General features: G+C 55.2%; 10 protein-coding genes and 1 non-coding gene across 11 annotated transcripts; 7 read left to right on the top strand and 4 right to left on the bottom strand.

The window, feature by feature from the left end:
- Window positions 1-80: 80 nt before the first annotated feature.
- L226DRAFT_580309 (tyrosinase central domain protein) lies at window positions 81-1,390 on the top strand (the record flags this gene model as incomplete). The annotated part of the gene is made up of 2 exons (XM_067685539.1): window positions 81-628; window positions 682-1,390. Exons 1-2 carry the CDS (start codon window positions 387-389, stop codon window positions 1,388-1,390), a joined length of 951 nt encoding a protein of 316 aa, XP_067536154.1. The 5' UTR covers window positions 81-386.
- Window positions 1,391-2,523: 1,133 nt separating this feature from the next.
- On the top strand, window positions 2,524-3,388 carry L226DRAFT_570592 (uncharacterized protein; the record flags this gene model as incomplete). Its single annotated transcript, XM_067684452.1, has 3 exons — window positions 2,524-2,782; window positions 2,835-3,140; window positions 3,207-3,388. 3 exons carry the CDS (start codon window positions 2,524-2,526, stop codon window positions 3,386-3,388), a joined length of 747 nt encoding a protein of 248 aa, XP_067536155.1.
- A 2,492-nt stretch (window positions 3,389-5,880) lies between these two features.
- L226DRAFT_49337 (uncharacterized protein) lies at window positions 5,881-7,015 on the top strand. Its single transcript, XM_067677434.1, has one exon. It carries the CDS (start codon window positions 5,944-5,946, stop codon window positions 6,850-6,852), a length of 909 nt encoding a protein of 302 aa, XP_067536156.1. The 5' UTR covers window positions 5,881-5,943; the 3' UTR covers window positions 6,853-7,015.
- Window positions 7,016-7,274: 259 nt separating this feature from the next.
- L226DRAFT_534498 (uncharacterized protein) lies at window positions 7,275-7,969 on the bottom strand. The gene has a single exon (XM_067680688.1). It carries the CDS (start codon window positions 7,780-7,782, stop codon window positions 7,531-7,533), a length of 252 nt encoding a protein of 83 aa, XP_067536157.1. The 5' UTR covers window positions 7,783-7,969; the 3' UTR covers window positions 7,275-7,530.
- A 2,504-nt stretch (window positions 7,970-10,473) lies between these two features.
- On the bottom strand, window positions 10,474-12,604 carry L226DRAFT_49377 (uncharacterized protein). The gene is made up of 11 exons (XM_067677461.1): window positions 12,381-12,604; window positions 12,291-12,325; window positions 12,061-12,230; window positions 11,872-11,957; window positions 11,717-11,814; window positions 11,549-11,644; window positions 11,291-11,431; window positions 11,218-11,233; window positions 11,085-11,136; window positions 11,001-11,032; window positions 10,474-10,941 (listed from the first exon to the last, which is right to left on the bottom strand). The coding sequence occupies exons 1-11, from the start codon at window positions 12,410-12,412 to the stop codon at window positions 10,737-10,739; spliced, it is 963 nt and encodes a 320-aa protein (XP_067536158.1). The 5' UTR covers window positions 12,413-12,604; the 3' UTR covers window positions 10,474-10,736.
- A 232-nt stretch (window positions 12,605-12,836) lies between these two features.
- Window positions 12,837-12,919, bottom strand: L226DRAFT_t113. Its single transcript has one exon. It is a non-coding gene; the product is annotated as a tRNA-Pro (tRNA).
- A 567-nt stretch (window positions 12,920-13,486) lies between these two features.
- Window positions 13,487-14,477, top strand: L226DRAFT_534504 (uncharacterized protein). The gene is made up of 4 exons (XM_067680689.1): window positions 13,487-13,568; window positions 13,668-14,106; window positions 14,167-14,383; window positions 14,440-14,477. The coding sequence occupies exon 2, from the start codon at window positions 13,687-13,689 to the stop codon at window positions 13,984-13,986; it is 300 nt and encodes a 99-aa protein (XP_067536159.1). The 5' UTR covers window positions 13,487-13,568; window positions 13,668-13,686; the 3' UTR covers window positions 13,987-14,106; window positions 14,167-14,383; window positions 14,440-14,477.
- Window positions 14,478-15,115: 638 nt separating this feature from the next.
- On the top strand, window positions 15,116-16,286 carry L226DRAFT_612603 (uncharacterized protein; the record flags this gene model as incomplete). The annotated part of the gene is made up of 2 exons (XM_067686410.1): window positions 15,116-16,034; window positions 16,084-16,286. 2 exons carry the CDS (start codon window positions 15,116-15,118, stop codon window positions 16,284-16,286), a joined length of 1,122 nt encoding a protein of 373 aa, XP_067536160.1.
- Window positions 16,287-16,340: 54 nt separating this feature from the next.
- On the top strand, window positions 16,341-16,931 carry L226DRAFT_534505 (uncharacterized protein). The gene has a single exon (XM_067680690.1). It carries the CDS (start codon window positions 16,474-16,476, stop codon window positions 16,819-16,821), a length of 348 nt encoding a protein of 115 aa, XP_067536161.1. The 5' UTR covers window positions 16,341-16,473; the 3' UTR covers window positions 16,822-16,931.
- Window positions 16,932-16,977: 46 nt separating this feature from the next.
- L226DRAFT_49468 (uncharacterized protein) lies at window positions 16,978-19,064 on the bottom strand. The gene is made up of 3 exons (XM_067677491.1): window positions 18,976-19,064; window positions 18,490-18,894; window positions 16,978-18,438 (listed from the first exon to the last, which is right to left on the bottom strand). Exons 2-3 carry the CDS (start codon window positions 18,875-18,877, stop codon window positions 17,243-17,245), a joined length of 1,584 nt encoding a protein of 527 aa, XP_067536162.1. The 5' UTR covers window positions 18,878-18,894; window positions 18,976-19,064; the 3' UTR covers window positions 16,978-17,242.
- Window positions 19,065-22,502: 3,438 nt separating this feature from the next.
- L226DRAFT_570597 (family S53 protease-like protein) lies at window positions 22,503-24,510 on the top strand (the record flags this gene model as incomplete). Its single annotated transcript, XM_067684453.1, has 7 exons — window positions 22,503-22,715; window positions 22,767-23,270; window positions 23,328-23,411; window positions 23,472-23,677; window positions 23,733-23,882; window positions 23,938-24,385; window positions 24,445-24,510. The coding sequence occupies 7 exons, from the start codon at window positions 22,503-22,505 to the stop codon at window positions 24,508-24,510; spliced, it is 1,671 nt and encodes a 556-aa protein (XP_067536163.1).
- Between the last annotated feature and the right edge of the window lie 141 nt (window positions 24,511-24,651).

Genomic DNA, 24,651 nt, shown 5'->3' on the forward strand with positions numbered 1-24,651 from the left:
CTCGAGGATGCACCTTTTGAACCATTTCGCGGACCTGACCGGTTAGTGGTCAGCGGCCGCGCGTTTAGTATAAAGAGCGGAAGCTGCAGCGTGGTCGACGTGGAGCCCGCAGCTCGCACAAAGCCTCAGCTTCCCCTCCCGACGACACTTTTCAGCATGCGCCTATCAATGATCTCCTCTAGGCTGCTATGCTTGACTTTGCTCGCGCCGTTCATAACAGGCGCAGTAGTCCCCCGCGATGCGGACCACCACGGACATGAGCACGAACACGGGCATGGGCATGGGTACGAGTGCACAAGGAGTGCCGTTACTGTGCGACAAGAATGGTACGTCTACTCATCCTATGATGCAGGGTGGCGTGCTGACCCAGGGAACACAGGGGATCCATGACAAAGCACGAACGCCGCGAGTATATCGCGGCGGTGCATTGCTTGAAGCGGGCGCCATCCCGATTCGATCCCGGCGTCGTCCCCGGGGCTAAAAGTCTCTACGACGACTTCGTCGCGGTGCACATCAACAAGACGCTTTCGGTGCATACTTCTGGCATCTTCCTCATCTGGCACCGCGAGTTCGTGCACCTGTACGAGCACGCTCTGAGGACCGAATGCGGCTATCATGGAGCGCAGCCGTAAATGCTTTCTCTTGACTCGATCGGGATCATCTCTCATCCGACCATTGCAGGTACTGGGACTGGCCGCGCTGGGCGGACGATCTCGCTGGGAGCCCTCTGTTCGACGGGAGCGACACTTCCTTGTCGGGCGACGGCGCGCACAACGCATCGCAGGGACCCTACGAGATTAAACCCGGAGTCAGCCTGCCGCGCGGCACCGGTGGCGGCTGCGTGCTCGGCGGACCCTTCGTCAACCATACCGTGAATTTCGGCCCCTTCGACACCGCGCTGGCGTTCGAGCTCAAGATGCCCCCGAACTGGGAGGCGTACAACCCGCAGTGCCTCGTACGCGACCTGAACACGTACATCGCGACCCACTTCTGCAACCAACAAATCGTCGACCGGCTCCTGAACGCGAGCAACATCGTCGAGTTCCAGGGCAACTTCACCTCGTACCCGACGACGCTCGAGGGCTTCGGTCCGCACGGCGGGGGACATCTCTCGCTCGGGAACACGATGGCGGACTTCTTCGCCAGCCCAGCGGACCCCGCGTTCTACTTTCATCACGCCCAGGTCGATCGCATGTACGCGATCTGGCAGGACATCGACCCGGAACACCGACGGTACGCGCTGAATGGAACGCTCACCTTCGGGTATAGGAATGATACGACCGAGGCGACGGTCGACACAGTGATAGACTGGGGGGTCCTGGGGAAGCCGAAGAGGATCGGGGAGATCATGAACCCTATGGGAGGCGACTATTGCTATCGCTACGAGTGAGACCGTGATGACCATGGCTCTGAGAGTTTGTAGTGACTTACTGCTAAGAGAGGTTCGGAGCTTCATCAATTCATGACTCGTTGCCTGCTCCGTCCACGACTCGCTGTCTAATCGTCATAAGCGTGCTGTACATTTCTCGAGATGTTGACTCTCACTTCATGACACAGCATTCGTCGATCGGACTTGCGACTTAGCTCCCCACTTGTTCTGTATTTGAAGAACGATGGTTGACGTCCCGTCTATCGCAATCCGCCTTCGCAAACTTGCCTTCGCTGACGTTGTGAATCCATGCACGAGGAAATGAAGAAAGACAACCGAAGCAGTGGAGGGATTTGATGTCGCGCGATGTCGGATGTTCCCGGATGCCATTCTGGGTAATGCCGAGTGATCCGAGCGTTCAGGCGGTTACTTCGTCTTGAGACCGTCGCGTTCCAACCGCTATCCCCTGGTCCCCAACTACCTCGCTATGCATGCTCTCTGTGGACTTGTGTGAGTCGATTCTTCCAGCGGATGGTTTTGACATCTTCGATCCCGGACCTGGGATGCACACTGACTTATCCGCAGGTCGACTGAATCTCCAGGACTCTTTCCATCTACTCGTTTCTCATTCCCATCCCTGTGTCCTTCTGAACTGCGCATGGCCGCGCATATTAAGCACAGGTACATCCATGACATAGCGCCCTTCACTCCGAGAGCCGCCTGACCGGTAAGTTTAAGGCGTCAAGCAGAACCTTCTTCTCTCACCACTGTCTTCGGATTACGGCGACATCTAGGTCTCTTCGAAACGCTCTGAGATTAGCTAAGAATGGTCCTGACTGTGGGCTGCTCTTCTTCTCCCCTACATATCCGGAGTCCAGCTTTGGTACGTGCGGGAGGTACATAGATGCCGACACGTTCGATAGGATGCGAACAGTAATGCGATGGTCTCGGACGATCGCTGAATCGATACACGACGCAGACCACGTTACAGCCTAGAAGCTCTGTGCAGTGCTCGGCGCATACGTGGGCGCAGACCGCACATGGCATCTATGTCGCACGATACAGTGCATATATGCTGACCAGTTGACCGTGCAGAATATATGTCTCAGGTCCCTCTTCCAGTTATGCATCCCTCCGATATGCTCTCCAACAATATGTCTGCATTCTCTCCATTTCTTCCTCCAGTTCCCGACATCATTTCTCAGGTCCAACGCTGCACTCAGGATGAAGCCAGTGCCTTCGACCCATCGTACCCTCCGGCAGGATCCGGATGCTACGCCGCCGACTTCTCTTTCCATGGACACGCCTCCTCTGCCTGTCTTCAACCCTTCTACGGTCAGCTGAGCGGTCCCTTTGTCCTCCCGACCGATGCACTGCTCGGACATCCCGTTCAACCGATCTACATTGCTGCGAGTACGTGTTCATCAGACTTCTTGTCACATAGTCGCAGCTCACATCCCCGCAGGCGCAGCCAAGGATCTCGTGATCGCGGTCTTGGGGCGTACGTCTCCCGCGGAAATACCCGGAGTCCTCCGAGTGGTCTTGGCGGAGTTGCAGAACGCGGCTCAGGTTTCCAGCACACTACCCGAGCCCGCCGACATCCTTTCGCCGTGCGACAGTCCCTCCGAGATGTTGTCCCCAGAAGCGTTCTGGCTCAGCTCTTCTACGGACGTTTCCTCTCGCTCCGCAGAGTCGCCTGTGCCCTCTCCCTACTTCGTTCACTTCGACGAAGAGGGTATACAGCGGTTCGTCTGTTGCATATGCGGCAAAGGTACGTCTCTTCTGTTGAGACTGTCGTCGCGCCCATGTTGCGTGTACTCATATTTTTGATTGGCAGCTATCAAGGAACATCGCAGCGGCGGTGCCTCCAACTTTTGGAGCCACTACGACCTTCACGACCCGAATAGGGCGCGCTTCCCATGCGATTGGCCAGACTGTGGCAGTAGCTTCTCAAGGGAACGCGACCGCAAGGCACACGTCGAGAAACACCGGCTCAGGACCCGTTGGACTCCCTGCTGACCCGCACAAGGTACGTAGTGCACTTGTCGCTCGCCTGCCTTTCACTTGGAAATGCACCTGAGGTTCTCTCATAGCTGACGAGCCTTCTCCCCACAGATCGACAGGACACGCCCTTCTATATCTCAATCATCCAAACTTTCAACTATTCGCAAAACCGGTCGTGGTTATTCGTCTACTCGAAAGATTCGATGATTCGGATATAAAATGGACCGCCTCTCCCAGTACATTGGGTACGATTCCCGTGAATCATACTCAATGTGCCTGGAGCGGTTTGGCCTCCAGCTGTGTCATCGATACGTGTACCGTGACAAGATTGATGTTACTTGTACGAATACGACTCCGCATTCCAGTCCCATATCCTCGTTTACATCTCGGCTATTATAGTGTCCGTACGTGACTACTGCACAAGTGCAGAGGCTCGTCGTTACGTTGTTTCTATCTCTATCCATATATGCCATAACGCTCTCCTTCCAGAAGTGTGTAGTCTCCGGTTCAACTACGATGCTATTTGTCTGTGCTACGCAGACCCACATACAGCATGACTCGATTACGAACGCCATGAGTTCCTCCGGTGTCAACTCAACCGTCCCTGCCGCTCGATCTCGGAGCCGTTCACCTTACTATCGGGGTCGCGTGTCACTTCGACGCCGTCTACACCCATAAGACCACTGCGATCCCAGCTGCAACCCATTCAGACAGATGCCGAGCAGTACTCTAAACCGCAGAGTGAACGCGACCTGACGCAAATAGTCTGACTCCGGACGCGGATGAGCATGCATACCAGACGATGATACTCGAGGCCGTATGGGCATACGAGGGCCGCATCACGTAAGTAATTCCAACTGAGGGTCTAGTGAAGAGTGCACATGTGAGCAGCGAGGACTCATCGGGCTAAACTGTTGAGCTGGGACATGCGTATGTTTCCTCGAGTACGTTCACGCTATTGGGAATATAGGGTGCGGCAACGCAATTATATGAAACACGCACCAGATTTTGTATCTGCCACAATCAACGCCATACACGACCTCCCCAACCCTCATCAATGGCATGCATTTTCTCATGGGAGCGACCGCATACCCTGCACGGGCCGGGGACGCCCACTGAGAACGAATGATCGGCCGCCCGGGCATCGCCTAGTCTAGCACTTATTCTAGTCGGAGTATCACCTTGGACGTGATGAGTACAAACGACGACAGGAGAGTGTAGTCAAACACGTACCATAGGCAAGCAGACGGCGCTGCCATCGTCCTTGAGGAGGTGTCGACATTTTTCTAGCAGAAAAGGATAAACGGCTCACTGTTTGTCCTCTCTCCGGCTTATTTTGATCACCGTAACCTTGAAAAGTTCGTTGGTACGGTCCGGAAGGGAGTAGTTCGGATGAATGCTATAGAGTCTTCTACATAGATCCCTTGGTTCAACACAAACAGCCTGTTGTACCGTGTGGTCGATACTGAGCATACACATAGTGATAGATCGGATTTTTGCATGTAGCCCGCAAGACCGCTGAGCTTGTAAGCAGACACCGCTCGTAGAAAGTAGAGGGTCAGCGACTCGGAGGTTAAGTGGAACCCACGAAGCGCTCGAAGGTGGCTTTGTATGCTCATTTTGTGATTGTGGCTTGGCAAACGCCCACTGCGTCCCGACTGATGGCCGCCGCGCAACACAACTCCTCTCTACCGTCGTTCTGCTCTGCTCATTCATCGTATTCATTTGAGGCTCTCTCTCGTACTTGTTCAAAGTGCGTTGGAGGGTGCTTGGTATGGACTGGAAACGTGGACCTGCAATACACAGAGAAGCAATGCCGAGCAACATTTCGAACTCCCCGTTTCCCTCATCGCGACCAGTCAACTGTCGTGTCATGGTCATTCGAAGACTCTCGCCTATACGGCGTGCTCTACTGTGATACGGGTAGCTGAAGTTATGATTGCTACGCCGATGAGCCAGGTGAGTTTTGTTGTCTTACCTCTCACGCAATTCCTGGAGTTCGGTCTCTTCTGCTTTGTCTAAGAACCGCATGTATACATACATCCCTATCCTTTCTCGCTGTTCTGAGATATTCACATCGGGATTCAGCAAGGCTTCGTATTCCTGCTGCCTGGTGTCCCCTCACATTTCTTGCATATGTACGATGCAATTCACCGCCTCGTAGACCTGCATGCGTTCTAGTTGATCTTTTGCCGGCTTGCATTGTTGAGAGTTCACCGCTCTCAAACAAACAATCGAGCCGCACAAGGATGTTTGCGAATATATTTTTGAGTAACTGAATAAGAACAACTCGTGTGCGAAGACTGTCTCAGCAATTCCAAGCCCAGAGTCTCGTGAGAGGTATTGGACACTCTACATGACCCACTAGCTTCGCGATGATATCTGACAAGCCATCTTCACCGTTTATTCAGTCGCGTAAATGATGATAGAGGCAAGATAGGTCCTTGTGCCCCGGAGGCGGTGAAGAGCAGCGTCGTACTAGGAGAAGCGACCTATCACCGATCGTGGATGAAAACGAGGCTCGGGAGCAATCCCCGCAGCGTTCGCAGCAGGTACGTCAACGATTAAGGATGTGTATCTATAAGATATCGCTTGGTCCCGCTAGATTTCTGCAAGTCTCAACCCCCATTGTGAGACCCGCCATGCACGCTTTGACTCATATGTTCAATATGCCCAACAACGACGAACCTCATGCTCATGACCATTCCTACCTTCCTCCTGATCCGTGGCCTGATAATCGGGCGGCTGTCCCTGATACCGATGGGACCACGGACTCCTCTTATGCAGACGACGGCGCGGCCTGGCTCCACCACGAGTTGTTCGAGCTGTCTCCGACCGAGTTCGAAGCTTGGTTGTATGCACAGATAGGTCCTGGGCACACAAGCTCGCCTACTGGGACACTCGGGGCACCGATTCATACTACCCCGGACATGTGTCCATGCCCACCTTCCTCTTCTCACGCGCCGTCGCATCAGACGCCCTTCACTGCTCCAGACATACCCTCGGCGGCGTCGCCGCCATCTTCTAGTGCAGCCGTCCCGTTCTGTGTCTCTCCTACAGACACAGTGTTCAGCCCGGTCCCATCCCTCTCCTCTCCTGGGGTCAGCGACTCACCCAACTCCCTCGGGCCTCAATCCCCCGTGACACCCCCCTTGCCGATTCCTGCCCACGCGGTGTTCATCGCTTCCCCAGATCCCTGGCAGTTCCCCATGCACCTTCCGACTCCGGCGCTGGTCATGCTCGACTCTCCGGGGATTCTCCCGAACCTCCCTCCTGGTCTTCCCATGTACGTATTATGTGGGACGCCATACACCGCCTCCGATTCATCTATCTCCGCTGCCATCCCTGTACAGCCCACTGCACCCGCCACACCACAGACATCGCCACTCAATGTCGCTCCAACAACAGGCCCCTGCATCAGCAAAGGCGCGGAAATTGTGCAATGCCGGGCAGCGCCCGTTGGGCATTGCAACCCATAACGGGTAAGCCGAGCGCTGGCAGAGTGTAACGGTCATTGCAATGCATTGACGACCAAGGCGGCACAATGTAGACCACAGGTGGACGAGGTAGTAGTCTAACGAGCCAATGCATGCACTATACGAGCCAGTAGAAGTATTGCAATGACATTGCATTGACCCCAAGCATAGCGCGATTAGTCCACGGCATAATAGCCCTCCTTGGGCATAATCATTCTCTCCTTCGTCTGCCTCGTCTGCGTGACCTCCATCGAAGCCGAGGGAGGGCCAAATGGCGGCGCCCACCTGGTTGCCACTCGACGCACCCGACGCGCCCGCGGAGTTTCAAACGCGTCTTGTTCACGGCCTCGGGCGGACAAAGCAAGACCGGCCACTGCTACGTACTTAAACACGATGATGGCGCGATGGTAGCTCGCGTCGTCTCCATTCCACTCCCCCATCTCGCCTACCACGTCTAGCAGCTACTTGACTTTATTCTTGCACAATCGCACGAAACCCCAGCCGTACATACAGGACCCCAGCCCCAGAAGACTCAGACTCCTGCACAACCGTCGCAGCCTGTCGACCGCTTAGCACGCCACTCAGCAGACACCACGAGACTTCGATGAAGACACTAGCCAGAGGGTTGCCAGTGCCCCCCACTCCGGGGTCCGCAGGGCGTAGATGGTCCTGGCCAGTTGTCTAAGTCGTAGGGAGCCGCCGCGGCGATCGCGCCTCCAAATGTCTCTTGCTCTCACTGTCTCTCGCTGTCTCTCGCTTTCGCTCTGTCTCTGTCTCTCGCGCTCTGTCTCTGTCTCTCGCGCTCGCGCTCTCTCTGTGTCTCTGTCTCTCGCGCTCTCTCTGTCTCTTGCGCTCTCTCTGTTTCTCGCGCTCTCTCTGTTTCTCGCGCTCTCTCTGTTTCTCGCGCTCTGTCTCTGTCTCTCTCCGTGGCATTCAAAGCAAATTGACACACTTCAGCGATGGGTTGGGACAGGTGCGTGATGAAGATTAGGTTCAGGCCGTCCAACCTTCACCGACGTCTTCTTAATTTACGCCATGTCTAGCCGTTTGTAATATGGTCTTTGAACCCCGTGTCCTTGTACTACTTACCGCTGTGAATGAAAATGATCTATACTGCTCTCGCTTTTGGATGTGATGACTGATTTGTGACATTGAAATGGGCATTGGGAGTCTCACTTGTGCTGCAATTCGACACCTTGTCGCCGCAATGCACACCTTGCAACAGCGTTGTGCCGGTCGGCACGACCGGCGTGCGACTGGCGTGAAGTCGTGCTGCCAGAAGCAAGGTCGCATATCCGACCTGACCTTGGGCCCAACATGGAAGGAGTCGGACGCTGGGCAGACAAACGGCTCACGTGACGCACGAATCGTGTCGCAGAGAGCCCCCTCTGGAAGGATGAAGGATACAAGCAACGCATTCCTCAACTTTCCGCTGTCTTTTCATATATCATGTCTGCATAGACTCTGTCGGAGTTGATTTTCTCTCCCGGTGGATACAAATTAAGCGACTGCAAGAGTGGACTCTATACTCCTCCGCCGGTTGTAACCTGGACTGGAAACTTCCAGCGCGGTGGAGATTCACCTATCTCTCACGAATGCAGTCTAAGCCGGATCTGATTGGGACAGATCAAGGGACGAGCATAGAGTTCAACACGATTCGAGTCTGCGATACAGCGCGAAACTGGGACCAATACTTCCCAGTACTACTGTGATTCCTTCCACTGGCACACTCGACCGCGGGGTCCATTCGCCCTTCGCTGTTGCAACTTGCGCGCAACGGTGACACTATGCATGAAGCGACGGGGTCGGGGGTGTAACTTCTTCAGGCGCTCGTTCGAAGACGTATATCCGCCGTCTCAACTTTCGGAACGTGCCTACTGATGGGGAACGACGGGCCGCCATTCGTCCCGTATACTCCGGGTCGGTACCAAAGTCGGGTCGCATCAAGGTCGGCACGCCGGTCGCACGATTGCGACCCAGGTCACCACCTGCCGGGTCGCATGGTCGCCCGACCCGCACAACGCTGCCTTGCAAGGTGTGCTCTGGCACGCAAAAAGCCGATGTTCCGAGATATTGCATTGACAGGTAACACATTGCAATTCAAGTTAACTACTGGCAATCAATTAGCCGTCCGTAGCAATGCCGGGCAATGCGAGACAGCCAAGGCAATGCCCGTTGGACATTACCATGGCAAGGTAAACATTGTCCGGCCATTACAATAAAATACCGCCGCCGCAGATGCCTTGCGCAAGCCACGACGCACCAGAACTAGCACCACATCATCTGCAGGACAGATACCCAAGAGGCTGTATGAGTGCCCAGAATGTGGAGGTATGTCGCTCACTACGCCGCATTACACTGGGTCCTCAATGACCAATGCTATTCACGCTAGTCATGATCAAGAACCGCCACAGTAACCTCCGCCAGCACATGCAGGAGCAGCATGACCCCAATTTTGAGCGCTCCCAGTGCCCCCTCTGCCCATGCAAATACAAGCGTCCTGGAGACCTCAAGAACCATATCCTACAGAAGCACTAATCACACGACTGAGGACACTCACGCGATCGCCGGTATGTCACTGTCATTACTTTTCTACCACTTCTCCTTGTCTCGCATATCTGATTCAAGCCTTGTCGACCATCGCTGACACGTTCTCCACAGTGAACCCCTCCATTTGAATTCGTCGCCGCCCATAGTGGGTCGTGCGCGCCTGCAGCTCGGCAAGTCCGAACAGCAGGCCCCTACGCCCTTCCCTGGACCTCAACGGCTTCCTTGGAGACGTGCGCACAACAGTGTGTGCGGCGTGTCCAACACAGGCCCTGCGCCCTCGTCGCGCGTTCATCTCCCCGAATACCACCACCCAAAGGACAGCACACGGCCTCTCCGTCCTCGCCCTCATCAAGATCAGTTCCCCCGCCCGGATCTCAAGACCTTGGCTCAGGATGATCAAGATGAGGGTGAGGATGAAGAGGCCGTGTGCTGTCCCTTGGATGCTCGTATCTGGGGAGATGCACGCGCGCTGAGAGCGCGGGGCCTGTGTTGGACGTGCCGCACACACCGTCGTGCGCTTCCATGGCCCAGCTGCTTGCTCCTCAGCATGCTCTCTCTCCCGCTTTTCTCCCGCTTTCCGCTTAGCCTGGCGCACGCCGACACGTCGTCGCACAAGTACATCGCCAGTTCTCGCACCCATCATCTCGCGACTTCCCGGCTCGCCGCATGCGACGCCTTACCACACTCTCCTTCCACCACACCACGCTCTCTGAACTATCCACTCCCTCGGCGCTGTGACGATTCAACTCTTCAGAAGCGTCCATGGAGCGCATTGCGCTCCTCACCTAGGCATTTCGCCCTTACAAGTTTCCCGGAGCCTTTCCTTCGACTGTTCAGATCTCTGGTCCCACTCTGTGTTTATTCTCCGCAGGGAGCGCGGCGTGCGCATACACGAGCATGACACGCACGCTGCGTTTCGACAAAGCCGCCGTTCTTCCACTATATGCTCTATGCACACCCTTCCCTTCCCTTATTCACGCCGCGATGACGTTTGTACTATAGGGCAATGTGCCTTGAATAGCTTCTCTTCTGTACGCTTGCTCGAGTACAAAGTTGTACTGTGATAATAGGCAGACAGGAGGGCAGCATGTGGCGACGATAAAGCGATTTTATTTCGCAGCTGAAATTCCGCGTGTGTGATATAGTAAACAATAAACACAGTACGAGGTGGTGAACGCAGCAGGCACGTTGTCTAGCTCGCGTACTGTGGACGCCGAAGGGAGTGCCTTCTCCGAGATGGGACGAGGGTCGTTCGAAGTGCACTTTGACGAGCGTCAGTGTCGGCATGAAGATATGGATGGGCTCGCTCTGTTCGTGACTTGCACGATGCCGAGTGGCTAGATGTCCGCCGAGGCCCGCGACAGAGCGTCCATCGGCTCGACAGAGATATCTGTGGTCAGGACGCCGAAGAAGGAGCTAACGCTTGTCCCCGCGGTTGCGAACACGGGAGGAGTGAGCGGAGACGATGTGTCGTCCACCGTATGCAGGCGAGCGGCGGCATGAAGGTCGAGGATGAAGCGCGACATCATGATCGAGGTGACACTGCGCGAGTGCCGGAGAGTGAACACTGAGAGGAAACTCGGGTTGTAGTGGAGACTTACACTGCTATCCAGGTCGATATGGCCTCAATCAACTGCAAAGCAGATCAGCGACAACAAGCTGATGCGGAGCAACCGGAGTCATACCTGGAAGGCTCGGCTCAGGCTTAGAGCGACGAGGTTGATGATCAGTAGTATCCTGCATGAGCGCATCGGGGTTGAGCATGCAAGTTACGAGGCTATCAAACAGCGCGGACGTGGGTAGTTGAAGATGACGTACGTGAAATAGAACGTTCCTTGTTCGTCGGCAAGGTCAGGGTAAGTCGCGCGAGTGGGTAGGGCTGTATACGCACCGTCTCTCATGAGCACCATAGTGATCTTCGAGGCGAAGTTCATCGGCGGAGCCTCCCTTCGGACGTTCCAAGTCTTACTCCACGTAATGGCGAGTACAAGTCCATCTGCGACTACAGATGAGGTTCGTGCGATCACCATCCCTGTTCGAATAAGATCGTAAGGTGACGGATTATACGGATCACATGAGGGCATACGCACAGCTAGAGAGCAACTTCAGCAAAAACTTCGGAAACCGAAGTCGAGAGGAGTGGAGTCACTTACTTTTCGAACGTCTCCCCGGGTACAGCTGAGTAGAAGCCGCATATACGGACTGGGTACGAGAACAGAGCAGTATCCGACCGGATGAACGTGACCTGCGAAGTTATCAGCCATCAGCTCCGAAGTGGTCTAACGAGTGCAACAAACAGCGAAGAAATGTTACATACCAATGAGATCGAGGGATTCACGAGACCCAATAGCAGAACGAGAACGAGAACAGCGCGGCTGCGCCCACATAATGCGTACGCGCGGAGTCCGGAGAAAACTGACGCGTTTGCATTAGTCCGAGGATGAAGAAGAGGGACGAGATCAATTGGCTTACACGCAGCTGAGATTAGTAGGATAAGATTGAGGGCCATCTGTGTGCGAACCATAATCGTACAGCTGCATGGAGTCAAGCAACCAAAGCTGAGCCTTCAGGGAACGCTATTCGAGAAGCTTAAGAGAGACCAACCTCTAGGCTCGAGCGGTCAGTCTATTGTGTCAAATTGAAACGTCAATAGCTGCGTACCTCGTCTGTCATGCCTCTCCAACATGTCTGGTCTAGGATGATGAAAGCAGTGTTGACGAGGGCAGGATATCGGACGGCAAAGAAGAGAAGTGAGGGTACCGAAAGACGCAGGGGCCATATATACTGGACCTCTCTTCCGAAGGTCAGGCAGTAGTCGTAGCAAAACAGGGCTGCAGTTAGTCAAAATGTAAGACCAATCGTGCCATCATGAGCGTGTCATATACTCTCACCTGTCGCGGCGTCATATAGTGATGTCGCAAGGGTGCTGGTCCCTCCAGTCAGCGAGGGATGCTTGCCAGAGAGATAGCGCAATCACGTACATAGATCGAATGTCCTCGATGATGTCGTCCATCTTCGTGCATTATCGTGTGGCGGGCGCAGCCCAAGGACGACGTGTGCCAGCAAGGGTCTAGAGGGAGTGGGCAGACGATAGTAGGGGCGGGGTAGCTCATAAATCGAAATACTTAGGCATGCCAGCCCTGTGTGCGCGTGTTCAATGCGAGCTTCTTCATACTGTCGGGCATTCTGCAGTGTGCAGTGTGCACACACCTTCAGAGCAGACGGGCGCGACCGCACAAGTGTAAGCGGCGATGCGCTCACCGTGCCTTGATGCATAATGTCACCGCACAGCGAGTTATCTCAAGGTCTTCGGTACTTCTTCCTTGTGCTTCGCTGTGAGCAACAAACAGAGAGATGATGAACGTCGCACAAGTTGCGAGCTCAACGTAGCCGCGCTCTAGCTAAGATGGTGGCAGGGAGAAAAATTTCCTGCAGGCGGGCCTGGCCGGGAATTGAACCCGGGACCTCCTCCATTCTGGGACAACCCTAAGAAGGAATCATACTACTAGACCACCAGGCCGACAGACTTCTAAGCTTAGTTATTTACATAAGGTGCATGCGCCCACAAGAGACATCACCGCCGCAACACTTTCTTCTGTGCCTTTCCCTCGACCTCTGTTGCACCAGTCGCCCTGGCCACGGATGTGTCCCAACTACCTCTTTAATTATCCCAGCCGCGCGTTTTTGAACAGACTCGCAGCCAGGACTTTCCGGCATCATCTTGACGACGTTCATTCACTCTTCGTACTTGGCATGCTCCTCTTACATGACCGCAAGATCGTGACGGTCTTTGTGCTGTATACGCTTCGGCATCAACTTCCCTTGTGGTCTCCGGCAGGTTCAAGACATTGTCTCATCTTCGCCGTGCCATGTGAGTTACCTTTGGACACGTCTTTTTGTCACAGATGCCTCGGTGTACGATGAAGCCCTCTCAAGTCTGTATGGGCAGCGATATGCCATAATCTTCTTTGTCGGTCGGTGTATGTGACATATCTCTTCCTCTGCAACTCGGATGACTTCTCGGGCTCTTATACACGCTGTCTACCTCTCTCATTAGAATGGCGCTATCTGCATTCACGCGTACACTCAAGTGCATCACGTCGGAGGAACTTGGGACCTTCTGCTCAGAAGAGTTGCCGATGGGATGATTGCGGGTGATGAAGCGGAAGGTATGTCATCAGCTTGCATGGATGTTGCTGCTATCTCACAGACCGTCGATGTCTGTTCCACACCTCTCATGATTCCATATGCTCATCATTCTTGGTCAGTCAAGCCACCCGCTCTGGAATGCCCACAGCCTCTAATCTTGGCTCCGTCCTACACGCGAGACACTTCAAGACCCAGCGTAAGCTCTCCGACATCATCTGGACCACCGTCCCAGTCCTCCGCGTCCCCGCATCCTACTCCCGCTATCTGCTGGGCACTATACTCGAACGGTGTTGTCGACCGCCTCTCTCCTGGCCTCCGCCGCTCCGGTCAACGCTGCTCTCTACGACTTCCTGCATGCGGAACATGGCCGGAAGCCCCGGAATGATTGGATCCTCCCCACATGGGACTCAGCTCGCCGCGCGCAGGGCAGAATGTTGAAAGTATGAAATTATCCAGTCTTGAACGACGAGCATCGTGCCGGGAACACATTCAAGCTCAGGATGAAAATCGAGACAGCAGTTGATATCGTTCATCAAAATACGCAGATACACGGAACAAGTAAGTACATCCTCTCTTCTTCTCCTTCGCACGCGTGTTCTGAGAACTTCGCGCGAATAGGTCCTGAAGTTCGCGCTTTCCCTTGACGAACATGAACTCATGCGCGCCGGCCATACCGTGTCATTCTTCGGTAGCCAGGACTTGCTTCATCACACTCCCGAAGAGACCCGATAAGGCCCGCGACCATCATGTACTCGAACTGGGTGTCGTTATCGTCGAGAAGCTCATCAACCTCGCAATAATCGTGTGGGATTGGGGACTTTATTGAGAGTGTAGGGTACGACACCCCGTCGAGGAGATACCACTTACTGAGCTGTATGTTGGCATCTGTAGAATGGGGACGTATCAGCAATCCTGCTGGTAGACAAGAGAAACAACAAATGCACGTACACTTCTCTTACCTGCTGTCGTCTGTGCCCGAGCGCGGCTCGCGCAGGTGCGTGATATCGCTCGACGAGCCCGCCTGCTACTTTCCCTCGCTCAACACGCAAAACGCGGTGATCCAACCGCTCATTTCGTCGGCGCCGTATAGCCTCGGGTGCGAGTGCGCGCCCCCGCTCCGGTACTTGGTGTAGAACACAGCCAGGAAGCGCGTGAGGATCGGGCGCACCTAGACGGCTGGCTTTTCGCCGAGCTCCGGGAGGCGTTCCAGACGGCGAGCAGGTTCTTCCAGTCGGCGCGCTCTCCTTCGAGTGTGACAGAGGGAATGCCGCACGAGCACTCATAGCGAGTTAGGATGTGGTGGATGGGCATGCATAGGCTGCCGAAGTTGGTCTCTCACGAACGGCGTTCTCGATCGATGGAGCGGAGTAGGGCGAAGACCTCATCCGCGACGGCTTGGGAACATTGCAACAAGGTTCAAGGGTCGATTCGCGATGCAGCATATCTCGTACCTCGATGGCGCTCGGGAGAGGCCTCATGGACGGTCTGCAGAGCGAGAGAAGGAAAGAAGGAGCTCTCTGCAGCAGAAGTCGCAGGCAGGGCAGCGCCTGATTCAGTGATAAGTTGCATGTCACCCACGGTGAAAGTCCTCATCCCCATCCCCGCGCGTATTGCTACCACATACTCCGCCGCCGCCTGCATCATGCTATGCAATTGCCCTCCAGACTTTGACCGACCTTGCTTCTGCGACTGGTTTGGTCTCGAACTCGGACAGAACATCCGCGCCAACGAGGCTCCGACCGGCCTCGAGGGCGGGGAGCGTTCAATCGCGGATTTCAACAATCATATCGACGACTGGAACATGGAGAACACTTACGATGACGGACTTTCCTCTGGTGGGATGCCCAGTGCGTCCGACTGGATGTTGGAATCGACCATGTCTTCTCCATTCCTTCCTCTAGCGCCCCCGTCCGACAAGTATGTGATGCCGGACGATACAGGCTCAAGCACCGGCTCCTCCATAGAGCCTTCTTCTCCAATGTCCATTTCTCATTATTCCGCCACCTCCGCCATCTCCGACCTCACTTCGATGGATGACGAAGACTCCCAACTGAGCGACGCAGCTCTTGGCACCTTTGACTTCACTTTCCAGTATCCATCACCGTCCGTATCCATTTCTTCCTCTTACTTCCCTAGTCCGCCTGCGACCCCGTCTTCAACGGACTTTCAGTTCGGTTATGGGCACCTTGCGCCGCAGCACGAGGTCGGTGCTGCGGCGACAGATGCCTATGACCTCAGTTACCAGCCTGAGGGTGTGCAAGGGAATATGAACGATGTCGTGTTCCCTTCTACGCCACCGGCGCCTCCCTCCGCAGATATGGGTCCTCCCGCGACTCTCGTGGTGGTCAAGCGCGAGGTCGCAACTGGTGACATAGACGTGGACTCGGACATGCTTGAACCTGAGGCCGAGGAAAAGTCGCGTGTCACGAAGCGGCGCAAACCGCAGGACACAACGCCAAAGTTCCAGTGCCCGTTGTGTGATAAAAGTGCGTTTACCCACTGTCCGCGTATGCTGTTACTGACCCGTGGAGCCAGAGTTTGCGCGCAGCAACAACCTCACCGTGCACGTCAAGTCCGTCCACGAGCTCAAGCGTGACCACAAGTGCCCGCATCCGGGCTGCGACAGGGCGTTCAGTCGCAAGCATGACCTCACCCGTCACTTTCAATCGAGGCATACCTCTCTGGGGTCGCCGCGAAACAAGGGCACGAAGACCGGCAAGAAGGAGGAGTCCGACTAAGATAGCTTTCCTGGTGAGTCCTCGTTCTCCCCCCCCCTCGCCGCTCGCATACTCACGTCCCCCGTTGCTCGCTAGGTGGTCTCGCGCACCAGTCTCATAAGAATCCTCAAATCGGACGCCCGCCTCGAGTGCTCAGACGGCGAGCTGATTACTCTACCTTGGCGTCCGATTTTTGACGAGGATTATTATGCGGCTGATGGACGGGAGAGGACTCGGCGCATACGTTCGTGACAGGGATTGGCTTCCTGGCTCCGGTGGCCTGGGGGTGCGATCCCTGAGCGGAAGTATGCGCATGGAGTTAGGGAACATTTTCGCTTGGTTTGTCTTCGTCCCAGATGGAACGTTCACGGCCTCTGTCTTGTGTCTCATCGCATACGTCGTTGTCTTCTCATCCCGTCACGGCTTCGGTATGTCCTCCATTTTGCCTTGCTTTCATGCTACCTCGATTGCCACATACTCATATCATGTCGCTTCTCTTGTTCGAGCGCTTTCGTGTGCTTACTCCCCTTCATGTCGCTGTGTACGATTACCGTGACTGTCTCGTGCTTCCACTATGGTGTCGTGTTCTCTTGCAAGATGTTCTCGCATTGTGTACTATGTTGCTGCTGTGTCTGAACTCTTTGCTTGATGTATCGTTCTCGGCGCTCTGTCTTGTATCTGCGTGATGCTTACTGGTTTGGCCGCGTCGCGCGAAAAGAAACCCTAGATAGATATATTCTTGTACCGACGGTGGGCGATCTTCTGACTACGGGGCTCGGTGTGTGCACCACCCTACAGGGAACTTTACACAATTTGTGCGCTACATATCCTACAAGTCACGGAACAGTGCTTACTCGGATTTTCGAAGCTCCTATCATGCCAGAACTCTGCCAGACCCTACGTACGTACCCCAAGCTAGTACTACACGTTGTCGCATACTCAGCAAGGCCGCGACCTCCGATGCTCCTGCACTCCAACTAGTTCTTCCGGACCCCGAACCTCGGCTGGAGAGTAGCCTTGGCCGCCCAGTCAATGCGCAGCAAGTACAACTCATCCAACCTGTACCCGAACGGCTTCCTATTCTGCTCGCACCGTTCTAGGAAGGTCCGCATCTCGCGCGCCGCGAGGATGGCTAGCCGCCCTTTGGTCGGCGGGTTGAGATCCTGGCCCTTCGTCGTCGACACCGTCACTTGGCGGTCATACTTGTGTGCTCCGAACTTCATTCGAAACGAAGGCTTGGGCGACAACGCGTCGGGTCCCAGAGGCCATGGAACATGGTGTGGGTCGGGAACGCAGGTGACGTTTCCTTCCACGAGTCTGTCGAGCCTGCAGGTGGAGCCGTACTGGATGTAGCCGAGGAAGTCGTCCGGGCGCGACTTCTTGTTGCCTTGACTATACGGCGTTTGAGGGATTTCGTCAGGATCGACATACGGCCGCCCTGCCAGCTCGCGGCTTGCAGGAACGCCGCCATTTGCCAGGTAACTGGCATGGGGTGTCGAATGCGAGGGGGGAGCCGCAGAAGACGCAAAGGAGGAGGGAAACATCTCGAACGCGACGCCCGAGTCCGCCGAGCACGATGGACCAGGAATTTTCGGTCGCCGCTCCTCCCATCCATGGTCATATGAACTCGTGTGTGCAGAGGATGGCGCGTAGTGCGGGGGGCCAGGCGGCGCCACCCCATAGCGCGCAGGCGGCGACCGGTATGTGCTCCCCTCCGACGCATGGTGGATGGGAGGTGGGAAGCTATGCGGAGGAGCACTCGGGGCATGCAGAGGAGCGCCGCTCGGGGCAGATCTACCGAGCTCTGCACGGCTTCTATTCGCCCACCGTGAGTGGTGTGGCATACTGACAGCATCTCGCACAGCGACATGCGTGTCAGAGAACGTTGGGTTGGGTTGGAATGGGGGGAAATGATGAGAGTTCGTGGTCGTCAGAGAGGTAGAAGTCGACTGGTATGGGTTCCTCGCAGGTGATGCACCCGCGGCTGCCTGACCACTACTGACGACACTGCTTGATTGGAGGTAGGATGCGAATCCCGGATGGTTTCCCAAGGGTAGGTTTGGAAGCGTGTACGCCCGAGAAGGAACGGGGGCGGTTGGTGGGATGCCACTGGAAGCATGGCGAAGATGGGAGCCTCGAAAGTCGGGCGACGAGGTTTCTTTGATCCACAGGTCTGCACACGATGTTTGAACACTATCAATGCCGACATCGAGTGATTACTTACCATAAGCGCCATTACACGTCCGATCATCCCACTGCTCTTGGATTGGTTCAGGAGAAGGACACTGGATGTCGAAACCGTATGCTGTGCGTGGTTGAGAAGGACGAGAAGGACATTCAACCACAGGTGGTAAGCTGGAATGATGCGAGGCATCTTGAAGAGGACGCGGATCGATATACTTGAGATGTTCGCCGGCATAGAGAGGGGAAGGGGGAGTGGTTCCAAGCGCGAGGGATGAGATATGCTTGTACGGCGTTGAGTCACGGTGCTGCTCGACATAAGAGTTGGGGATGACGGGGGCGGGGTCAGGGGCGGGAGCGGGAGCAGCTTGCTCATCTCCTTCAGCGACCTTTGCGGAGGCTTCGTCGAGCAAAGCCTCGATTTTGGCCATCAATCCTTCGAGTTCCTCTGGAGTCATCGAGTAAAGGGATGAAGTATCTTGAGATGACATGTCCGGAAAGACGGATGGGAGAGGAGACATTTACTTACCACTGAAGCTTTGGCTGTCATTTTTATAGGTAGGTTCAGCAGCGGCGACGCGGTGGTGCACGTTGCATCCAACCTGTATATCTGGCCGACATTGGTGATCAGGAGGCCAGGCCTCGATATCCAGGTATTCTGCATGCGGCGAAAGCAACAAAACTCACCTCGCGTTTGAAGTGTCGGGTCGTCACCAGCTGGAAGAATGCCTTCAGGAACCGTGCATATCGGTTCGCCCGTCGGCGCGATGGCAAGTCAACTGCGCGATCTTGGGTCTCAAAGGCGGCGCAATGCCTTGCAGTGTGGTGAGCAGAGATTCATCGGCGCAGCAGGGATGGCACCTGGAATCTCTCGTGTTCTATTGAGTGTCATGTATATCTGGCCCGGCGGTTTGGGAAGGCTGATGCTCTTCAGTTCCGGATATCTGTGGTTATATCCAAAGTCTCAGCGCACGGGGATGTCTAGAAGTGCTTGTCTGCATGCCTCGCGTCACCAGCGAGGACGAGAGGGAGGGGACATGTAGCAGTAGGGACTGGTGGAAAGGATGGTCGGCGATACCGACCAGTGCTGTCCATTGACAGATTTACTCACGTTGGCGGCGCTCCCGTCCATGCGCTTCCGTTGAAGTGTAGGTCAGCCGAAGTATCTCTGGGGAGTCCCGGAGGAAATGCACGAGCCTCACCGACATCCTGAATTCACGCAGAGGTCGACGAGATCACTCTCTGTGGCCGTGTACATATACCTTGCAAACCTAGGCACTCCCGAACCTGACGAGGGCGTTGTATCCCACGTAAAGTTCAACGGAGGGACTCGGATCGAAGTAACAACGCACTCGTCTTCTAGCACTCGCGCTGCGCTATTCGGGTGTCATGGTTGCATGCGAGGTCATGTCTCTCGCAACGCTCTCAGTGTCCTGGAGTCACCGATATCTCGGACATGCCGCCATCTTCACTGAGAGCCCCGGAAGAACCTGGGTGCATCGGCCGCGGCCTCCAACCGTCTACGGCATACTCTGTTGCAAATGTCGAGACCTCAAACTATTCCCTTGTCTCCACTCATCAACATGGCCAGCTGCAGGGACTGTACTCGAGTGTGTTGTATGCCTCTACAATGAGTCGTCAACTGCTGTACCTGAACAGGAACTGAGAGTACAGAAAACATCGCAGTTCGACTGGAGACAACGGAGAAACGCTGTTGTCGCTAGCGCGGTATGGGCTGTCGTTGCTAGCGCGGTGTGGAGTTCATGGGAAGGTTTGCCGTGAAAGCTTGCCAACATGTTGCACGGTTTAAAAGTTACGCTGTATGTACCATTAATTCCCTACGATTCGGAATCGTAGTGAATCGGAATCGTAGTGAATCAATGATACAGTCATGGCGAGATTGCGGTAGACCAGCTAGCGAACAAGACTCAGGAGGCCACGGTACGCTTACCTCCTTTCAACCATTCAGGAATAGAAAGCTGGAGTTCCGGAGGTAGGTGTGGCCGATTATGAATGCACCCAGCCCGGAAGACAATTCCCTAGAAATCCTAGCGTAAGGGGAGTCGTTGGCCAAGATAGAAGAGGCCGCACGGACGAACGGCACTTGGACTTATGCTATTTGAATCCCAGTAAGCTTCTGATTAACCTTGATTGCAGCTCCGATGATATGGGTAAGTAAGTCCTGGGCACCACGGACGCTCACCCAACCCTCGTCACCGTTCCTCCCATACTGCATGCCGTCGTGAACTATTGACTCACCTATCAGCTCGATGCGCGATCCCAGTCATTGTCCCTGTCGATGGATGGATCCTGGAGTATTCGTTCATTCGGTCGCTCGCGGACATCAACATCACGGCTATACCAATCTCAAACGTCCTCTTCCTTATCACGGACTCATGTCTTTTGAACTTTTCGCTCCATATCAGCGTCCAGTTTTGTCGTGGGCCGCTTGGTAGTCGGTGCCCTCAGCCCTATTCGCGCCCTTCCGAGTCACTCCCCTGTCTCGCTGGCCACTTTCCACAAAACCACCGTCTTCGTGAAGATCTGTGCTTCCCTTGCACGATGCTTCTGGTCCACCTGTTTGGATCGGCCGCCTGAAGATGATGGTGCGACTGGGAGAATTTCGGACAGAATCAGGGGTTAGTGGTACGTCGACAGTCTCTATGATTTGTTCGATAGCTCACCTTGTTCCGCAATCTTCCCTGGTTCTGTGCCGACTTCCAGTGCCACCTCTGCAGCGGAAACCATGAAACTCGCCATCCGGCTCAGCGGCTCAACCCGGCAGTTCCAATCGTTCGTATCTTTTCCCGAATGGCATATCGTCCTGGAGCAAACTCCTGCTTCGCCACCTTCTTCGGCGCAAATCGTGCGGCTGGCTATCGCGCTCTCGGATTCCCCACGAACGGATGGACGGACTACTTGCACTAACTGCTGGATCTGCTCGGATCGAAGACCGTGACGGAGTGGCTGTGTCTCAAGACCCTCCTTGGCCCTCAACACAGATTTCTAGCTGATTACGACGACTGAGGAAGTTGGAGAGAGGATAGCAGCATTGATGGCGGAGTCGGTGGCGACCTTGGAGACGATCTCGGTGAAGATCGAGAAGGCTCAGTCCCAGGCGGCCCTGTGTGTATGGTCTATTGCCTCGTTGCCGCAAGGTACTGGCATGCGAGAGACAAGTCGATGAGCCTGGAGAGGCTGGCGATGGAGGTGCTGGGAAATTGGTGGACGACGTGTAATTCTTGATTGTCCTGGCGGCGAGTAACATACCTCACAGCTCTATCTTTTGTTATGCGCATATTGTGGTCGAATTGTATGTTCTCTTACAGGCCTTCGAACCTTCTCCAGACTTGCAGTATCCGCCGAATTGAAGATGGGTTCCCGACTTTCACGGACATTAAGCTAAGATTGCATCAAGCGCTCGTATGTGTCGTGCCAACATCGCGGAATTGCATTCACTCCTTGACCTGGACTCGCTTCGCTATGCCTACCATTGCATCTCTCGCCTTGTCCCAACCGGATCCTCTGCGTGATGACGAAGCGGTGGGGTGGGCAATTGGTACGTGAGAGATATCAGACTTGAACGCTTGGGTGTAAACTGATCTGTATGAGTTTGGTAGAATGATGACTGCGCGGACGTCGCGGGGACAGACTTGCTAGTGCGATGAGTCTACAAAAAGACGTGGCAGCGACTATCCAAAATCCTGAGGCCCGACCAGCATTGCCTCCCGCCATACAATCAGCTCGAACATCCTTGGTCGTCAGTCAGCCAAGCCGGAAACCGTTATCAGCCTGCAGCGGCGTGGAGAATTCAAGCGTGGGTCCAGCAGTGTCAATGGTATCCTTAGATGGTGGAGAATGATGGTACAGCAAGCATGGAGACCGCTGGTCAATATAAGGTTGGGAGTCGAGCGAATGCGACTGGTACGTTTCGCTCGAGTCCCGGTGACTTCCATTCGTTGACCACCACTCCCTCTCTGTCCACTCCTTTCGTTATCGTTATCTTGGACGATGGTTGCAGCCGGTCTGTTCCTATTATACCTTCTCCCTTCTGCCATGTCCCGTCCTACGTCCAAATTGGCGGTCAGAAGTAGCCGTGCTGCGCCGCCTGCTGGATTTGCTGCTCTGGACACCACGGGAGATCCCATACGGGTGTTGCGGTTGTCTGTGGCATTGCCTCTGGGTAACGTGGATGGACTCCACTCTGCGTTACTGGATGTGAGCGATCCAAAGAGCGCGAACTACGGACGCCACAAGTCGAAGACTGAGGTACGAGGCCAGCCAGCAACTTGGACACAATGTATCTGATTTACAGAATAGGTCGAGCAACTCGTCGCTCCCCGGCCCGAGAGTGTCAAGGCAGTAATGGATTGGCTGAGTAGTAACAGCATCGCGCCATCTAGCATCTCGCCTTCTGGAGACATGGTCACCATCGAACTCCCCGTAGACCGGGCGAATGCGCTTCTGGATGCCAACTTCACGACCTACGTTCACAATGCGACAAACGCCACGCTGACTCGGACACTCTCATATTCACTTCCTGCCGACCTCGAGGAGCACGTCTCATTCGTCTACCCCACGACTCAATTCATCTTGCCATCCAGCCGCTTGCGGGTCAATACTGCGCAGAAATTGGTCACGGCCAAGAGATTGGAGAGAGGTCGGTCCAAGAGAGCAGGCGTCGCCACCGCATGCAGCATTGGCGCCACTCCCGAGTGCCTCCAGGCTCTGTACAACATTCCTGCAACTCCTGCCACCGCGAGCGGTAACGCAATCGCAGTGTCGGGTTTCTTGGACGAGGTTCCCAATTCTGAAGATCTGGAGGTATGTCATTAGTTCTAAGCCTTAGATCCGTGGTACTCAATGCTGGTCGCGCTGCAGAACTTCCCTGACACCGCGAATGGAACTTTCCAGCCTGTTTCTGTAAACGGAGGCCTGACGAATGGTACAGGAACTTCCGAGGCTGTACGTATTCCGTCCATCGATAAACACGGGCTCATGGATGCTGACGTTGGTGCGAGACAGTCGCTCGATATCCAATATACAGTCGGCCTTGCCACCGGCGTACCCACCGCCTTCATATCTGTGGGAGGTGGACAAGGGACAGCCGGCGACTCCCCATTCCTCGACGAGATCAGCTTCCTACTGCAGCAGGAGGACCTCCCCACGGTGATGACTACGAGCTTCGCAGGTGACGAAGAAGATGATGTCGAGTTTGCTGCGCTAGTACAGTGAGTACACATGTTGTGTGTCTGACACAACTTCAGCTCAAAGGGGGCTGGTCAGGACGATCTGCAATGGCTATGCGCAGCTCGGACTTCGAGGCATGTCCGTCATCTTCGCGTCCGGGGACGGCGGTGTGGCGGGGGCGTCCCCTGGATCGGCTTGCAGCCCCGGCCAGTCATTCATCGGAAGCTTCCCTTCTGATTACCCATAGTAAGTCGTGTGTATGCACACCCTTGCGTATGTGGAGCTCACCCCTCGTGTGAAGTGTCACCTCCGTGGGAGCGACGCAAAGGTTCAGGCCTGAGGTCGCTGCGCCCTTCTCTTCTGGAGGCTTCTCCAACGTCTTCGCGCGGCCCGACTACCAGGTCAGCCAGGTCGAGAGCTACCTCAAGGCCCTCGGCGACACGAACACTGGTCTCTTCAACGCTTCAGGTCGGGCGTATCCGGACGTGTCTTTCCAAGGCGTCGACTTTCCGATTGTCCAGGATGGTCAGCTGAACGTGCTCGACGGGACCAGTGCATCCTCTCCGGGCTTCGCGTCGATGGTTGCGCTTATCAATGATCAGCTCCTCAACGCTGGGAAGCCGCCACTTGGTTTCTTGAACCCGTTCCTGTACTCACAGGCTGCCGCAGGAGCATTCAATGATATTACTTCGGGGAGTAATCCTGGCTGCGGCACAGAAGGGTTCCCCGCGCTACCTGGGTGGGATCCAGTACGTCTCCGAAATTCTCTGCTAGCGAAGCAGTGGCTTATATAGATGTGTGGTCTCAGGTGACTGGACTCGGCACTCCGGACTTCCAGAAGCTGCTCGCCGTCGCCATGAGCAGTCCTCAATGACGAGGCATTCATGGGCTCAGTAACTTCGGAATTTCATCTACGATGGCAAGGTAGCGTTCTCTGGGTGGGGCTATGTCGTTTCTTGACTTTGGGTATACTCTGGAATTTGCGAACTGACTCGTCTACTGCGGCCCGCTCGAG

Source organism: Lentinus tigrinus (genome assembly GCF_003813185.1).
Source record: "Lentinus tigrinus ALCF2SS1-7 unplaced genomic scaffold L226scaffold_10, whole genome shotgun sequence".
Taxonomy (NCBI): Eukaryota; Fungi; Basidiomycota; class Agaricomycetes; order Polyporales; family Polyporaceae; genus Lentinus; species Lentinus tigrinus.

Excerpts from the sequence above, each read along its gene's own strand:
- L226DRAFT_534504 (XM_067680689.1), top strand. The coding sequence starts at position 13,687 with ATGCCCACAGCCTCTAATCTTGGCTCCGTCCTACACGCGAGACACTTC.
- L226DRAFT_49468 (XM_067677491.1), bottom strand. The coding sequence starts at position 18,877 with ATGGCCAAAATCGAGGCTTTGCTCGACGAAGCCTCCGCAAAGGTCGCT. Across the intron at positions 18,439-18,489 it reads GACGTGTAATGGCGCTTATG|ACCTGTGGATCAAAGAAACC; the intron begins GTAAGTAATCAC and ends CATCGTGTGCAG.
- L226DRAFT_534498 (XM_067680688.1), bottom strand. The coding sequence starts at position 7,782 with ATGCCACGGAGAGAGACAGAGACAGAGCGCGAGAAACAGAGAGAGCGC.
- L226DRAFT_49377 (XM_067677461.1), bottom strand. The coding sequence starts at position 12,412 with ATGGACGACATCATCGAGGACATTCGATCTAT. Across the intron at positions 11,958-12,060 it reads GGAGAGGCATGACAGACGAG|CTTTGGTTGCTTGACTCCAT; the intron begins GTACGCAGCTAT and ends CTGAAGGCTCAG. Across the intron at positions 10,942-11,000 it reads ATATCGACCTGGATAGCAGT|TGTCACCTCGATCATGATGT; the intron begins GTAAGTCTCCAC and ends GCACTCGCGCAG.
- L226DRAFT_534505 (XM_067680690.1), top strand. The coding sequence starts at position 16,474 with ATGCGGCTGATGGACGGGAGAGGACTCGGCGCATACGTTCGTGACAGG.
- L226DRAFT_49337 (XM_067677434.1), top strand. The coding sequence starts at position 5,944 with ATGTGTATCTATAAGATATCGCTTGGTCCCGCTAGATTTCTGCAAGTC.